The sequence below is a fragment of the Drosophila elegans genome, unplaced genomic scaffold, assembly GCF_018152505.1.
Source record: "Drosophila elegans isolate 14027-0461.03 unplaced genomic scaffold, ASM1815250v1 contig_397, whole genome shotgun sequence".
Lineage (NCBI taxonomy): Eukaryota > Metazoa > Arthropoda > Insecta > Diptera > Drosophilidae > Drosophila > Drosophila elegans.
The window spans coordinates 3,989,789-4,007,412 of NW_024545782.1; the positions used below are offsets into that span (position 1 = coordinate 3,989,789).

At 37.4% G+C, this 17,624-nt stretch overlaps 2 protein-coding genes across 3 annotated transcripts; one reads left to right on the forward strand and one right to left on the reverse strand.

Moving 5' to 3' along the window:
- Window positions 1-2,675: 2,675 nt before the first annotated feature.
- On the forward strand, window positions 2,676-9,130 carry LOC108135253 (igLON family member 5). Its single transcript, XM_017255921.2, has 6 exons — window positions 2,676-2,944; window positions 6,300-6,543; window positions 7,257-7,612; window positions 8,566-8,847; window positions 8,908-8,979; window positions 9,039-9,130. Exons 1-6 carry the CDS (start codon window positions 2,860-2,862, stop codon window positions 9,128-9,130), a joined length of 1,131 nt encoding a protein of 376 aa, XP_017111410.1. The 5' UTR covers window positions 2,676-2,859.
- Window positions 9,131-9,149: 19 nt separating this feature from the next.
- On the reverse strand, window positions 9,150-16,643 carry LOC108135252. Of its 2 annotated transcripts, none has more exons than XM_017255919.2 (5): window positions 16,417-16,643; window positions 14,673-14,896; window positions 13,750-14,232; window positions 10,126-10,419; window positions 9,150-10,056 (listed from the first exon to the last, which is right to left on the reverse strand). In XM_017255919.2, the coding sequence occupies exons 2-5, from the start codon at window positions 14,784-14,786 to the stop codon at window positions 9,757-9,759; spliced, it is 1,191 nt and encodes a 396-aa protein (XP_017111408.1). In that variant the 5' UTR covers window positions 14,787-14,896; window positions 16,417-16,643; the 3' UTR covers window positions 9,150-9,756. The 2 variants fall into 2 exon arrangements, with proteins under 2 accessions (XP_017111408.1, XP_017111409.1); XM_017255920.2 differs by lacking the exon at window positions 16,417-16,643 and adding an exon at window positions 16,067-16,262.
- Between the last annotated feature and the right edge of the window lie 981 nt (window positions 16,644-17,624).

The following is a 17,624-nucleotide window of genomic DNA, read 5'->3' on the forward strand; positions in this document are numbered from 1 at the left end:
ATAGACGTGTTAGTGTTCCGCGATTTGTGTTTTGAATTATACTTGCACTGCTTAGGAACTACTATAATCTGCATGCCAAGTCTAACATCTTTAGCTTTCATAGTTTCCGATATGTCGACGCTTATACAGACGACAGGCAGACGGACATGGGTAGATCGACTCGGCCATTTATTCTGATCAAGAATATATATATTTTATATGTTGGGAAACGCTTCCTTCTACGTGGTACATACTTTTCAACGAATATAACATACCCTTTTACTGTTGAGTAAAGAGAATGTAAAAAAGAGGTCGATTATTCACAGTGGATTGCCTGCCTCTTGACTCGTATATTTCTACTTATACCTTACATTTTACTTATACGTTTGCAATATTACAAACGTTAACTAAGGAAAGCTTCGCTAGGTGGCGTGATGCAAAAAAATTAGACATATTAAAAGTTTAAGGTTATCGGTTGTGTCAAAGAAATTGTATTGAAAGGTTTAATATTTAACTCATTTAGTTTTCTCTTGCCATTTAATTTCAATAAACCCCCATGTGGACAGCCGTCCACGTAGTGACGATGAGCACCGGAAAGTTTGTGCAATGAAACAACTATATGTTGCCGCAATATAGGAAAAATCATCAAAAATAGTCTGATCTTATATAAGGGTTTGTGCATACTAAGACTTTTAGAAAGTCAATTGTTTCTGGAGAAATGGGGTGAAAGAAGTAAAAAAATGTTTTCCAATATTGGAGCTGTTGGGGCCGGTGGCTTTAATAGGCGACCAACGATTTCTCCATTATCTTAATACGATACTCCGTTAAAAAATTCAAAATAAAAGTTCCCAATAGTTTAAAGTTCATGTAACAATAATTTTGTTTCTTTTGGGTTAATGGATACATGGTATTTTGAAGGGCTATTTGCGATTCCTCGATATCATTTCTTTAAGTAAAATAATTGCGGAATTGTGGCTAAAATTATGTTTTAGTGTTCACGTTTTGGGGACCTTTTTTTAAAATGCCAGTAACAATTTCTTTTTATTCAAGAGTTCTTATAGCTTCTGAATATTCAATATACAAGTCATATGGGGACGACTCCTGCTAGTGCTGCTGCTGCTGCTGTACTTTAATAAAAAAACGATTTTGGGGTTCCTCTACAGATTAAAACCGCAACAAGAAAAGAAGCCAACTTCGGCAAAACTATGTTTATATACCCTTGCAGCCATTGCAAAAATTAAACATCTTGAAAACATATAAATTTTGAATTATACGAGTACCCATTGAAACCCATCGAATCTATGATGATTTTCCCCTCAATGTTTCAATCGGTCCCATGACAGCTATATGATATGGTCTCCGATTTTAACTACATTAAGAACCTAATTCTGAATTATTAAACCATTCCTATGTCTAAAAAAACTAAAAAAAAAATAATAAAAATGACTGAATTTATTATAGGGTATGGGTATAAGAATATAAAAATATAGGATACGATATCAAACGTGTTATGTTATTTTTTTCTCTCTGTTCCTGTAACCTACTTATATACCCTTTGTACGTGTATCTATTAATGTGTGTATAGCTAGTGTTTTAAAATTGAACCATTTTTAAGTTTATTCATGTTTTAACATTTTTACTGCACAGCCATGGCTTCTTAAAGCTGCGAGTATCTGTAATCGAAATTGAAAATATTAATGAAAAGAACAAAATTTTAAAAATTATAATATAAATAATACATATTTCAGTAACAAAGTTGCCACAAAACGCTTCTTCCCCTTAGAAGATTTGCCCAAATTAGAAATTACTCGAGCATAATAACATACATGTGTTTCTTTAATTTATAATCAGACGGAGGTACGTAGACACGTGTTATTTTTAAATACCACAAGTGCAGCGATTTTTCAATATAACCTGGTTTCTTGAAGGACATAGGTCAGCTGGATTTACTAGCGCCTAATAAACATTTTGTTATTAAATCAAATCCGAACAACAAAAAACGTAATTCAAAGAAAGTGCATTCTCATAGGAACGCAAACGTCTTGGGAAACTTGCAAGTGTCAGCAAAAGATTTGCCCCGGAGAAAACAACAATCAAGCAAATTCCGCCTGCTTATTACCATTATTGTTATCGCTATTGAAAAGCGCTAATTGTGCGCAAATAGCAAGGCGAAGCGAACTCATTGCTAACTTATTAAAAAGCTCACACATGCAAACCAAGCCAGCCGGAAAAGTGCAAGCGTGGCATTAGAACAGGAGCAGGAAGTCGGAGGATGCGAAGACAGGTGAAAGTTTAGCAGGAGATGTGCGGAATTTCGGGGTTAATTAGAATGGTATTGGGTGAGTTACTTAGTTGGAGTTGGCAAGGAGATGAAAGACCACCCACAACCGCCCCCCAAATACCAATGATGTGTCACTTTCCCTACTCCAGGTGAGCAATAGCGTCACGTGCATATGGAATTGTAAGTCCGGCACTTTATGAATGAAACATTTACTACTGCATACCTCAGTCTTTTGGCTGCGGGGCACCTTGACTTTTGGCGAACGAGCACAACCACCGAACACCACCCACCACCCACCAGCCACCCAAGGCCGCAGGACACATGCGCAACGCCACCGCCTCGCCAGGCAGCATTTGAATTTTGAACATGAATTTTGACAGTTGATTATCAGCTCCGCTCGCAGTTCGCGGCCAGTTGTAAGAGTGTGCGGACGTCTGCCCCGGCAATCGGCGGTAAACTTCAGCACAAAACCGGAAAAAATAAATTTGCGCTAGTGCAGCGGAAGTTTAGCGTGCCTATTTGGCCAGTGAAAGTGGCATAATAAAACTAACAATAATACATTCAAAGTTTCGCACTTTGCTGGCGGCTGAACTGCAAATATGGGAAAGGGTTTCCCTGGCATCTTCCTGCTGCTGATGCAGTGTCTTTGTTTGAGTCGGGCCAGCTTCTCGGAGTTAAATAATTGTAAGTCGTTAACAGCATGGTTAACTTAAAACAATTATTAAGGCGTAAAGGCAATTCCCATAAACACACATTATAAGTTTTCTAAAAAGATTGCAGTTTAATTCTGATGATTCTGAATGGAGAAACATATAAAAATAGGGCTACAAAAATTAAAACAACTTTGTTATATAAAATGATCAATACATACAACATTATATTTGAAGTCAAAAGTAAAGTCAGAGCTATCCTTCATTTCTTTGTCACAAAGTGATTTTAGAAATAGCTTGCTTGAAATTTAAGAAATAATATACATAATATTATTAAGGAAATGATGACATATAATAGCTATTATCTTATTTTATATAATTCTAAAAGTACAGGTAAATGGTCCGCACTTTTTTTCGTCAGTTCTTGAACACGAACTTTTAAATTAACTAAGAACCAAAAACGTTAAAACAAATAATTGGTTATTTTTAATGATTCTTTGAAAGTTACTTGACTGCATATAGAACAATTATCTTGAACAATTAAATTTTAGTCTGTCTACAAGCCAAACATTTTTTTAATCACTAAACACGCCAGAAACGTACAGCTAATTGACTGCAAACTAACTAAAACCAAAGTGCTAACGAAAAGCGTTGTAAATACCAGCAGCAGCGGATAAAATGGAAGGCAGCTGGTAATCGGAAGTCCAACGAGTCCATAAGTGAATAAACTGTGGCCAACATATTCCCCAGACAGGGCGGAGGGGCATCCGGCGGAGAACTGCGGAAGAGTAACGAGGGGTAACTTCCGCCAGGAAAAATGGTCTGCCAAAAACAAAACAAATTTTCCTTGACTTTGGCGAGCCAAGTGCGATAAATATATCAAAAATTCGAAATTCCTTATTTAAATCAATGTGCCAGATGCAATATAAACATAAATATTGGCAGGCTAGCCGCAGCGTGTGATAAGAAAGTGAGAAGTGGCTCAAAGGAGTGCTAGTGCTGCACCCCCGAAGTTCCGCCCTAAACTCATACCCCCCCCCGACCACCGCCCACCACCCCCTTCGCAGCGGGCAGGCAGACAGACAGTCGCGGAAAGGCGACGTTTTCCCACTTCCTACTGCACTCTGCGTTATTTTCATTTTTCTATTTGTGGCTGGTGGTTTCTGCCGCTGAAGTGCCCGGTGTTTGGGTGGGAGTTTCGGTTGTTGCAGTGGGTTATTTTCCATTTTTTTTGGGCCGGCATTGCGTGCTGATTGTGATTCTTTTCGCCTGCAACCGCCTGCAGACAGTTGGAGTGTCTAGCAGGAGACAGGACATTCACTTTCCGTTTCAAGTTCAACGGCGTGGGGAGAGGACTCTGCCGGATTTGCTGGGACTTGATAGGGAAATTACGGCTTAGGCCTCCGACCAGCGATACAGCGATACGTGCAGGAGAACAGGAACACATTTAACAACTCATAGCCAATTTCCTCTATGAAAAGCGGCAACAACAAAGGCGTATAGTGGCGAAAAAGTTAAACGCGAAATAGCATTACGTCTCAGACATAAACGAAGCAAAAAAGAAGTCGCAATGGTCCTAAATACACTTAAAGAAAGATTGAAATCAGAAATATGCATTAAGTCGAAACTAATTAACGGTTGACAAAATAAAGTTAACGTTTTCAAATATTATAAAAATAGTTTCGTCGAAGTAATTCTATATCAACTTTAGTTTAACAATTGGATTACAATCAGGATATATTTCAGCTCACCCTTCTTTATCTGATTTTGGAAAAGTTCTCTTATTTTATTAACTTTTCTTACAGTTATGAAATGTTACCCGTCCAAGTTGTTATCCTCAGTGCAAATATTATGTGTTTTATGGTCTCAAAAAGTAAAAAGTCTCGCTCGTCCCTTTCTGTGGAATGTTTCCATATGCAAACATGCAATAGCCAAATTGCAATAACAACAAAAACAGAAACAGAAACCATATCAACTGAAGGCAGTCAAACAATGGCGTCTCGTCTCTCGCATTTAAAGGGACGAAAGGCGCAACTCCGACTCCGACTTTGGACCCAAAACACCTAACTTTGGCCAGTCCCAGACCCAAACATAATCGCAAATTATAGGCTCTATGGCATGGCATCGTAGGCTCCCCCAATTTGATGCTAGTTTGGTGGAAACACGCCCACACCAGCACCGCAATCAATGGGTGGGGTGCTGGTGGGGCCAAATGTAAAGGTGTAGCCAGGTTTTTACAATTTTCCAGGTACTAGCACCTGCCCATACCGCTCTATTAGATTTTTGCATTTTTTCGGGTTATTATTTGGCCATAATTGTAATTTAGGTATTTGCCGTGTGGGGGTGAGAGTGCGAGACCTCGTCTCCTGGCCACAGGAGTCATGCTACTTGTTAGGCATGTGATGTGATTTTTTCCATATTTTCTGCCTCCTTCCCATTGTTGTGATTGCGTTGCTCTGAGGTCGGTGTGCGGTCGAAACGCTGTGGTTAAGTTGACTGACGGCGAGTGTCGAAGTCTTGCGGTCGGGCAGCTCGACTGCAAATGAATGCGATGCGACTCAAGTTGAGCTAATTCCCCTTAGGAAGGGGTTTCAATTGCTTATAAAACCATTTAATAAGATAAATGCATAACTATACAAGTTTTTCTACTATTGTGCTATACCACAAAAAAAAAAAATTTAGATAAAAAGCTTACAGCAAAAATCAAGTCTTAAAGAGACAATAAAAAAAACATAGATTTTATGACAATTTCAGAGCGTACTACTCAAAAAATCAATAGAAAACAGTTGAATTATAATGCTAAAGCTTTCACTTATTTATTATCAATCCATAATAGACTATATAATTTGTATTAATAAATGTCCTACCAAATACACTCCCATTGCGACATAATTTTTTAGCTTAGAAATACATTTTTTGCTTAGCTATGCTGTCATCTCAACACTTAATTTCCCTAATTGTTGGATTATTTGCTGCTGTTTCGGCTCAATGTAAGCCTCAACAAATTTATGACTGTTGAACAATTTTAAATTTCGTTGACCACTTCGGTGGACCATCTGGCAAATGTTGAACATTTTCAGCTAAGCCTGTTGACATTCTGCAGACACACGCAGAAGTATGTGAGAAAGAGAAGTGTAATAATTATCCTGATAATTGTGGATTAAAAAACCCAAAGGAAATAGGGCACACATTAAAAAAGGTTATTTTATAATTGAATTAAGTGTTTGCGCCTGAGTGTCTTAAAATGGAAACGGACCAAATGCCAATGTCTAGCATTTGCAAGCCCCATAAACCACCCACCAGATGTGTTGTGTCCGCCCCATTTAGCGCCCTAATGACGAGAGCCGTAAAAGTCAACCAATTGGTCTTACTGCCGTCTTCCTTTCCAGCGGACCCCAAGTTCAGCGGTCCCATCAACAACTCAACAGTTCCCGTGGGACGCGATGCCCTGCTCACGTGCATTGTCCACGACCTGGTCAGCTTCAAGGTGGCCTGGCTGCGGGTGGACACGCAGACCATTCTGAGCATCCAGAACCACGTCATCACCAAGAACCATCGCATCGCCATCTCCCATACGGAGCATCGCATCTGGCAGCTGAAAATACGCGATGTTCAGGAATCGGATCGCGGATGGTGAGTTTTTAAAAGCAAGGTTTGTGCAGGTTTTGTTTTTTTATTTTTTATAAGAACTGTCATGTAAGTGTCACATTAATAGAAAAAACAAATTTTCTTACATTGGTAAAAAAAAATGAAATAGTAAAAATAAATATCTTACTACTGAATTAAAAATTGTACATAAGATACATATATAAATTAAATATTAAATATTGCATGATATAATATTAAAATATTTAATTAATATGGAAACAATTATATTTTAAAAAGTTCCTATTTGAAATATGGTTTATATTTAAATTAAAGTTTAGATATTAAATAAATTCCGAAAATAGTGAAATACAAAATGGATAAAAATCGAAGCGAAAAATATTTCAATTAAGTATAAAATATTAAGATTTCCTACGTATTTTTTTACAAGAGATATATATTTTTCTCCTTTATAAGTTAATGAATTTTACGAAAGAACTTATTAAGCATTTATTAACTTTTGAAGAATTTCTGTCTTGAAAGTAGGTAACTCTTCAAAAGATGATGGCCGTTTCATAACTTGTAGAACAGCTGTATATTTTTACTTTTTGATATAAAAAACGGGATGCCATCTCTTGTAGCTGGCATTCGAGTAAACGGCCAATATAAATGACAACCTTTGAAAGTGGTGATTTTTTATTAAATAATTACATTCAGCTACTACGAAACCGTTTGGCAACGTATTATTTTATGCATTGCAGGTACATGTGCCAAATCAACACAGATCCAATGAAGAGCCAAATGGGCTACTTGGACGTGGTGGTGCCTCCCGATATCGTCGACTACCAGACCAGTCAGGATGTGGTTCGAGCTTCGGGTCAGAATGTAACGCTCACGTGCAGTGCGACGGGGGTTCCCCTGCCAACGATCACTTGGCGTCGCGAGGGATCTGCTCCACTCCTGCTTTCAGCCGATGGCGACCGGAAGATGTACAGCGTGGAGGGCCAGAATCTCACGCTGTGGCAGGTGCAGCGCGATCACATGGGCGCCTACCTTTGCATTGCCTCCAACGGAGTGCCACCCACAGTTAGCAAACGCGTTATGCTGGTGGTGAACTGTAAGTGAAATAGTAGTACACTCAGAAGGTAATTAAGTATTTTGTGTTTGAAATGGAATATTCGGCGTTAAAATACTACTATTCAATACTAACAAAACATTTTGTTATTCGGTCCTAAATCCGATTTGCACTTTAATAGGAGTTCGTTCAAGTACTAACGTAATTTTGAATACGGAATCGTTCTAAATCAACACAAATGTTTTATAAATTTGTGAACGTACTACACTTACGTCATAAAACAGTATAGTAATATGTATAACTTATAATACAGGCTAGTGTAATTAAACAACACTTAAAAATATGTGCCAAAATGTAGAACAAATTTATCTTGATTTTGGATGACGAACTACGTCATAGTACATTATAGTACTATGTATAACTTAGAATGTAAAAAAACGTGCAATAATTTTTAAAAAATTTGCCTTGATTTTAGAACGATTCCGTATTCAAAATTACAAGCACGTTAGTACTTGAACGAACTTAATTTAAATTACAAATCGGAATTAAGACCGAATTACAAAATGTTTTCTTAACATTGAAAAGTAGTATTTGTAGCTATTTTTTAGATAAGGGTGATATTTTTTGAAAATAAATGTCTTCCGGCACACAGAATGTGTCAGAAGAAAGCTACATAAAAGTTTAACATGCTTGGATTTAAATATAAAGTTTGCCTATAGTTGTTTCCCGCTGTTCAGAGGGTTAATTTTGGTAGAATAGATTTTTTCCAAATTATTCCAGGATATCAAAGTAACGACTTGATTGTACATTTGGCATTCTAAGTTAGATTTTTTTTTTAATTTTAGACGAATTTTTGAATTTTTTACAAAAAGGTTGCACGTCCTAACTTGTTAGGAAGTTGTTTTGTTTAATCAATACTATTATTTCAAAGTCACCTATTAATTATCCAAAGGTGCAAGATTTTGTTCTTAAGATTTCTTTTTTACCTGTTGCAGTTGCTCCCACAATCTGGACACGATACAATACCATCTACGTGGGTCTGGGCCAAAAGCTGACGCTGGAGTGCATCACAGAATCGCAGCCGGCATCGGTGAACTTCTGGCTGAAGGACTCCGAGCTGCTGCAAGGAGGTTCCTACGAGTCCGACCCAGTGGACCATGCCTACCGGGTTGTGATGCGGATCACCCTGCGTCCAATTACGAAGCGGGATTTTGGGGAGTACAAATGCAGGGCGAAGAATGCGATGGGCCAAACAGATCGGATTATAACAGTGCATCGTAAGTCAGTTTATATTTCGGTTGCCTAATTTCGTAGACACATACACCTTTGACCAACAGATAAAGCCAAGAAGCACGGGCAGCATTCGCATCAAACTTCCTCCCGCGAAAGTCAGTTCATTGTCATTGAAGGTTTGTTCATCCTAAGTTTGCTTAAATCTTAAAAGATAATCAGCTCTCATTTATTTCAGAATACATTGCCAGCGAGTCTGATAAGAGCTGCAGCTTCCGCCCCCTGTGGATTATATTTCTATGTTTCGTTAATAAATTTTCAAGCTTGTGAGCAATTAAACAGTTTGTGGTTGTTTTTTAGCCACGTCTGCAGCGTGTCTGAAAATGTATATTGCCTAATTCACAATTTTAACTATACATAATTTTGGTTACAATTGTTCGGTTCGAAGGTAAAAGTAATGTAGGTGCGAACAAATTTTAGAAAAAATCAAGCCTTTTGATTTATTTTCTGGTTTTACATTTTGATTTAAAATTTCGGCTGTTTGAATAAAATTGCTCTAGGACAACATTTACAATAATTCACCTCGTCTAGGTCTTCAGTTTTAAAATAAACTACAATTCGTTTTAGTTATGTACAATTGTGTATCTAAGTCTGATCAATTAAAAGTTAAGATAAAACCCGATCCGCAACTTTACGCTTAACTTAGAGGAAATTTAACTAAGGAGACGAGTTCAACAGGTGTTTGTTCAGAAAAATTGGTATCTACTCCCCACCGGATCCATCCTTTCGGTTTCTTTCGCAATAAATTAGTGTGTTTAAAGTTAGATCTAGCTATGAGCGTGTCGAGGTAGGCTTAACAGTTTGTTAGTTGGATTGGCTTACAAATTAAGAGCGTGGTGGTTTTTATGTGAGGATGTGTTTATGTGCTAGCCTAAGACTGGTTCTTAGAATAACGCTCAACTTGAGCTGTCATGCCCGTTGGCCAGTTTTGAGGGCCTCTCCATGTTGGGCACCTCAACAGTCGGCGGAGGTGTGGCACCCTTGGCCTTGGCCAAGACATCTCTCTGCTCGTAGATCTCGTTGACCAGCTTCTTTACAAACGGGTGGTTGAATTTACCCTCCGTGGAGTCGAAGAACTCCTGGTGCTTCAGAAGGCAATTGTCCCGCTTCTCGTACTCGAACGCCTGCATCACCATGTCCAGGCGATCCAGGTCCTTGACGAATTTGCTCTCGGCCGTCTGTCCATGCTCGTACTCCTAAAATAAGCAGTGATTATATATTATATATTATTATATACAAAAAAGGGTTTTAGCCGAGTAACCCACCTCGAACAGTTCCATTATGCGCTTGCCGCGTGGCTCGATCAACTTGCATATATCCTCCATCGCCTTGAACTCCATGGCCCGCTTTTCGTCCTTAGAAACCCCGCAAAACGGTGTAATATCGCCCACCAAGCTCTCCGCCAAGTCGTGCACCAATGCCAGCTCCATGCAGCGGATCTGATTGAGTCCCTCGCTGCCATCCAGCAGGAAGGTCAGCATGCTCATCCTGTACATGTGTCCCGAAATCGATTCGCAGTCGTTGACATCACGCAGCACCCATCCCGTGCGTTTTGTGTGCTGTGGGAGAAAGTGAAAAAAACAGCGGGTTAGTTAAGCTAGTCTTAGTCCAACTTATCTACTAGATTTAAGCCTTAGGTCAGGAATGTATCCTATATACATATATGGTGTCATCGATGTTGAGTTGAACACAACTAACATTCCTCCCGCCACTTGGCTAATTAAAAAACACCACGACGCGACTTCGGAGACTTCGTTGCCGGGTTGGTTCCTTGCACACATCAAGGTTGGTGCCCCATGTCTTGGTCATGCCAGACCTTCAACCCAAACGTGCCAGCGAGGGTGGTTCTAGGCTGTTGCTATTTGATCAATAAACGTTTTATTTATAGAAACCGACAGCGGGGTAACAAGGTCCAAAAGACATTGCAAGTCGCTTGTTTTCTTTTGACGCCAATTTCCCTATTGAGCAATATTATGGTTAAATTCAAATGAAAAAGCCAGTATTGTGCCGAAATCATATTCTACCGTTACTAATCGGGGTTGTTAATAAGGTGCCCTTATCTATTTCTCACGTAACGAATTAAAGATCTTATCAGAACGTTTTATTATCTACTAACAAAAAGCGACTGAATGCGCACTACATGCATTGTGATGCGTATGCTCTATAAATGCATCCAGTGATATAAAGATTGCACAAATCGAGCAACGAAATGATTAATTAAATTGGTGATCCAATTAGTATCACTATGAACGATAAAAACGATGCGCACCAAGAGCGTGTGCAAATGATTGAAATGATCGGAGCTTGTAGTCCCTGCCCGGTTGCGCAAATTGCTCAATTTGTTAGCTTAGTTACATTTTTGTGGGAAATAGGCAAAGTCCCCCAGTTTTGATCAAATTCAAAAGTTGTTGTTCTTCGTCGGTTTCAAAAAAATGTAAGTAAAATCGAGTCATTTTTGTTGTGTTGACCAGTTTGTTTGTTCTACAACTTTTTGAAAAACTAGCTAGGTAAAAACGGCAACAAACAGTTAAGAGCAGCTAACGCTGTGTGAGCATGAAATTTCTTCTAAAAGTATGCATCAGCATTTTGATGACGAAAATTAAAAAAAAAGGTTTTTAAGTTAAAGGAAGAATAATGTGCCCTAAATATTTTTAAAATATTAATTACTTTTAAAAATGAAATTTAATACTTGTATTAATTTAAACAATGTTAGGTATATGAAGTCTATTGGTAAGTTTTTAGTAAAGCTTTTAAGTGTTTTTAAACATTATTATTAAAATAATAAAAGTAATAAAAAATAGCTCTAGTAATAATGTTGGGGTTCTTTATATATTTAAATTTATTTAAATATGTTTCAAAAAAAACATCTGATTTCAAACAACACAACTCTTAACGAGGTAAAAAATTCGTAACGATCGCACCTTCAAACATACAAAATTTCTGATCAAATTTTGTGGCAGTTCCGAATCGGCACGATAGAAAGTGTCTGAGTAGACAAACAATTTAAATACTTGGCTGAGGCAGTTCGAACGGGAACATTTTAAAAGTACATATATTTATTTAGCCCAATATCTACATACATATTTTCATATATTTTCACACTCATAGCAATCGCTTAGATCGTTCAGTTTGGAACACATACAGAACACATTATCGCCTTAGACAAACCTCACCCACCCTTGAGGGGCTCCATCAACTCTTAAAGATAGCGTAATTTGAAGGCCAAGATCAAAGTCGTGCGTCGTTTTTATTTTTTCGTTTTGGCACTTTCTACATGCAATCGAATATATGCACAATAGAAAATAAAAAAAACTGGCATTGGGAAAATAATATTGTAGTGTATTCCAAATATTTTGCTCCTCTTACGTCAATGCTGGCAGTTGAATATTGTTCAAGCTAAATTTCGCGATGAATCCATAACATTTCATGAGAAAAACAGCAAAACATTATTGTGCTCACGTGAGCTATTTGGAACTTTGCCTGAACGCTTTTGTATATTTTTGCAATTTTGTTGTGGAGATTAGACGAATCACAAACAAAACAAAAAACTTACTATTCAGCTCACTCAAATGACAATATCACCAGTGGACGTTGGGGGCAGCCGTTGGAATTAGAAAACGATTCACTTTCTGCAGCTTGTCGATAAGGAATCAAGTCCCGTGCTTGGGAACTCTTCATTCTGAAGACGGATTAAAAGTTTTAACTATGCTGATTAGATTAAAGCAATGCTATTTGTTCTAGAACGTGTGCAGCTCGTAAATTTGCGCTGTTTGCTTTTAAGTAAGAGACGCTGTGTGCTGTCCAAAGATACGATTTATTTATACGTTGACTTTGCACTTCGTCTCAGTTCATATCGCTAATTTGTGATAAATATTGCACTTGTAGAGGAAAAACAGTATTTTTAATTGATTTCAAACAAACAAAATTAAAACATCCTGCAAATAAACCTCTATACAAATGCACATATATATCAGCTACATTTCTTGGCAACCGACTATATTGAAGGGGGACACAAGAGCGAGGTTGTCGTTGACATTATATAATACAAGACTTTTGCAAATATACAAAAAAAAAAATAAACGAAAAAATAGAATTGATTATACAAAACGTAGATAAATACACGCAAGCTTTATATTTACTTTGGATTTCGCGTTTTGTTTATTTTTCTTTTGTTTTTTTGGCTTTATTTGAGATCGGGGTTATACGTATGTATGAATTAGAGAGTGTATCGAAACATAGGCAGAGATTTTGGTTACAGTTTTTTATAAGGAAAAGCTGAGTCATTTGCGCTTTTTTATGTACTGAATATATTATAGAGTGGAATTTTATAGGTAGGAATCAAAAGAACTGTCCAAACAGTGTTGATCAAATAAAAGTATGATTTTATATATGTAGATTCGAAATATAATCAGAAAAGGTGTTTAAATTTATTTAAAAACAGTGCTATCGGCTAATGGAAATTGTAAATCGAGAAGGCTTTACTCATAACGAATAACATCGAAATGTATTTCAGTAAAATAAACATTTCTGTCTCTCCTCAAATCTAAAATAATACAATGGTTTACCTACCCAGTGTTTGTTTGTTCTCATTTGATTGTTTGTTTGTTCTCATTTCTCTAGCACATTTTCAAAAGTATTTAAAAACAAAAATGGATTTAATTAATTACCTTTGAATAAATAGTAAAATTAAAAAAAAAAAAAAATAAAGGAACCTCAATATTAATTGGAAAAAAGCTTTTTAAAGTAAATAACTTTTGTATAGTTTATACTGTTGTAATAAGGCAACATAAGAGAACGCAGGGCTTCGGGAAAAATCGATGCGAACATATGACGCGCAAAAGGGGCAGGGTGAACCGGAAGGAAGGCGCTGAAAAACCAGTTTCACATACCTTCAGGTTGCCGATGAGCTCCATGAACTGCAGAATCTCGCTGAGACCCGTGCTGAAGCAGGGCTTTTTGCCGGCGCTGGCGGATGCGGATGCCACCTCGTGACAGGAGGCTGGTGACTCCACATCGCCGCCCGTGCTGGCCGTGATTTCGTCCTGTTTCTGGGACTGCAATGGCTCCGCCGCTAGCGACGACATGGCGAACTTGGTGGCGGTCTGCTGCTGTTGTTGTTGCTGCGAGGACTTGGCCCTGGTCTGTCCCTTGGCTGACTGTGTGTGGATGTGGCGCTGGATGTCCTGGCTGCGCTGCTGCAGTATCCTTCTGGCGAACTGCTGTGCTGATATATTTCCAAGTAGTCCGCGCGCCGACTCCAAATCTGACTCTGATTCGCTGTGACTACGACCGTCCGTGTGCGAGTTCAAACCGTGACTGCCGTCGTCGCCAAACTTCGTGGGACTAGAGTGCTTTGTGGCTGCCGCTGTGCACTGAAAAAATGGCATTGCATAAATCTTTGCGTATTTAGGCATTGAGACAAGCGAATGAAATTTCAAAAAAATATGTACAGTGGCGCACAGAACTTTAACAGCTTTTAAAAACTGAACCAAAGAGCAAATCAAAATAATCTAAATGCAGACTAATTCTTTAATGCTAAAAATAATTTTTCATTTATTCAAAAAATGTTGAAAATACCTCTTATATATTTTTTATTGTAACGTAAGAAATACTAAAATAAAAGCCACCGCATATTTCAATCAAGTACAAATTCAAAACATTGATAACGTTTATGGCCGATAAAAAAGCATCGATTATGTTAACATGGGCGACCAGTATAATTAATTAATATACAAGTCTTTAATTTAAAAGAAATATGCCAAAGGTAAGGGTAAGCACTACGCATTAATTCTATAATTTACTGAGTTTTTACCAGTGTAGTTGTAGCGTCTGACGTCACGCTCAACTGACGCAGCAGTCGGCTGAGATTGAGATCGCCACCGTTGGCTGAGATCGCCGCTCTCAGCAATTGCTGCAGAGAGAACATCGCGACCACAAAAGAGAGTGGGAGAGAGCGATAACTACTCGCGCGTGATCGTGGGCCACAAATTTGTTGCCAGAGTCAGACACGTGACGTGTGTATGCCGTTCGCCCGGACTGTGGGTTCGAAAGTAAGGGAATTTCATTAGTTATTGTTGCATGATTAATATTTTGGTAGATTTATGTCGCATGCGATTTAATTCAGTGAGGAGAGAAAGACCATTATTATTATTTAACAGTTAGAAAGTCACTCCAGTTGCGGTTGATACAGTTTTACGACACTGATTAAAGATTTTAAGTACATACATACATACATATACAAAACACCTTTTAATAGAAATGGTGAAAACTATTTAATTAATTCCTAACAAAATAGGAGTAGAATTTAAATTAATAAATTTAAGATTTGTAAGACGGAATTTATTAAAGCTAGTAACAACAAAAAAATAAATAAAAATATTTAAATCAGTAGTATTTAATCAAATGTGTGTGAGATTGCTACAGTACTACGGAGAGAAGCTAATAAATAATTTAAATTAAATTAATTGAAATTAATAATTGTTTTCCATCCAAATATTTTTAGACTTTTTTATTTTGCATCAGTTGTTAAAAAGGTTAAAATAAAGAATACATACTACATTATGCCAGAGCCATTTTTAGCAAAAAGGTAAAGAAATCGAAACGATTAGAAATTATTTATTTATTGCAAGGAACACAGTCACAAATGCTGGGATCGTCCAAAGTCCAATTGAGGAACAGAACAATATAGCCTTCTTATCAGCTGCCGACGTTTTTTTCCCAGACTCGCATATATGTACATATATGTACGTAAATAAATAAATACGTAGAACATCATAAAACAATGTCCGATAGATGATTTTCGAACCCACTTAGGGTAAATTGAAAAAGGCAGTTGATACGACAATTCCTTTCGGTTTTTGCAATCATAACATCAACGATTTCTATCAACTAAATGTATATAGCTGTTTTACCAAATATCATTTTAATTTCTAAACCTTTTATATTATATATATCATATATAAAAAAAATGAAATTAAATTAATAATAATAAAAAATTTCAGAATTGTGTTTATTAAAAAATTATAAAATAAACCCTTTCATTTTTGTGACAAAAACCTTTAAACAAACAGTTAATTTTTTTATTTGTCTCTTCTCTTAAGGAATTATTTTTTTTTTCACTTTGGCAGCTCAAAAGCACTCGATTTATAAATTCACTATTTTTTTGACGCAGTCTGTATGTACATATGCATGTAGATTGTAGGCTACCTTGACACCACTCTCCGAGTGCAAGAAGTTCCGTTAAAATAAAGGGAAATAAATAGGAAGCGGTTCCGACACTTCGACAGACACTTCAAGGTGAAAGCGGGACGAGGGGGACTACGTATGCGTCGTGTGGCACGTAAGCACCGTTAGTTCGATGTAATGTTAGCGACTAAGAGCTCCGCCCGCCGATGAGAAACTAAAAACTTTTATCGCGGCAAGGCGACACGTTTGTAATTAGGAATATAAATATATCGCTAAGCTAATATAGACACTGAATCACATACACACTGCACACGCGCACAACTACAGCAACAACCACAATAGAGGCGGCAGAAATAGTTAGAATTACTAACGTAATTTATGCAACAGCCAAACGGTCTGCATTCTGCGATGGCCGCCGTATCACCAAGCGCTTTTCATCCACATGCGATGAATATTTTTGATCTTCTTGCTCGCTCTCTCGCCCGCCGACGGCAACAACAATGTTGCGCGCTCTTTTACTCAATTTCAACTGTTTCTGTTTTTCGCAGCAATTGCACAATTTGTCTTTTTCAATTACACTTCTTGTTTTTGTACCCACGAGCAGCTGTTATGTCGGTGTGGCCGTGTCTTTTCAAAACGCCTACCAACGCCAAACGCATACCAATGCCAGCGGTCAGCTGTTGGGTTTACTTTTAAAGCAGTTTCAAAATCGTGTAGATCGATGTTAGCACTTTCACAAACCGTTTCGAAGAAGGTTGCAAAAAATATTGCTTGCAATATTTGTATGTCAATCGATATCGAAATATATTGAATAAAAAAAATGAGCAATGAAAATCAGAATAGATTTTCTTATAAATAAGAAACCGGATAATTTCAGAACTTTCAGCTTCAGTCAGCTAGTTATAAAGCCATAGGAGCTAACGTTTTGTTTCGTACCCACACTTAACAAAAGCGCCATCTACGTTTTTTTTTTTATAACTGAGACTTCCGTGTCTGAATTGCCTTATTCGCAATTCACAATTTGACATGAAACTTACATAGTTTTTTTACAAGCCATTTTGCCAAACGAATAAATTCACACATAGATGGCTCTAATCTTCTTATAAGTCTTTCGTTTTATCACTTTGTTCAATATCGCGCTGCAATATATCGATAAGAGTCAAGAAATAGCTCAGTTCCACTGGGCCTTCTGCCCCACAAGAAAATTGTTTATAACCTACTGTCACTATTAACAGCAACTAATGCAGTGCGATTTTAATTTAACAGAACAAGTTTATCATTGCAGAGCAATATTTGGCTACTAAGGTGTACAAGGATGTGGGTAAGAATCCGACTTAATTATATTTGTTATACCCTTGCAGAGGGTACTAAAATTTCATTCAAATCCAATAAAGTATAAATGAAACATCTCAAAAAGGCATTTTTTTGCTTCACGTAGCATATAGAGTAAGTCAGATCGGACGACTAAATTATAGGGCTCCCATAGGAATATAGTTCAATTATAGTTTACTATTTTAGAATAACGGATTTAATTTTATTTAAATTCACCGAAAATCATAATAGTTTCATTGCTTTAAAA

Excerpts from the sequence above, each read along its gene's own strand:
- LOC108135253 (XM_017255921.2), top strand. The coding sequence starts at position 2,860 with ATGGGAAAGGGTTTCCCTGGCATCTTCCTGCTGCTGATGCAGTGTCTT. Across the intron at positions 6,544-7,256 it reads CAGGAATCGGATCGCGGATG|GTACATGTGCCAAATCAACA; the intron begins GTGAGTTTTTAA and ends TATGCATTGCAG. Across the intron at positions 8,848-8,907 it reads TCGGATTATAACAGTGCATC|ATAAAGCCAAGAAGCACGGG; the intron begins GTAAGTCAGTTT and ends TTTGACCAACAG.
- LOC108135252 (XM_017255919.2), bottom strand. The coding sequence starts at position 14,786 with ATGTTCTCTCTGCAGCAATTGCTGAGAGCGGCGATCTCAGCCAACGGT. Across the intron at positions 14,233-14,672 it reads CAGACGCTACAACTACACTG|TGCACAGCGGCAGCCACAAA; the intron begins GTAAAAACTCAG and ends CCATTTTTTCAG. Across the intron at positions 10,057-10,125 it reads GCATAATGGAACTGTTCGAG|GAGTACGAGCATGGACAGAC; the intron begins GTGGGTTACTCG and ends TGCTTATTTTAG.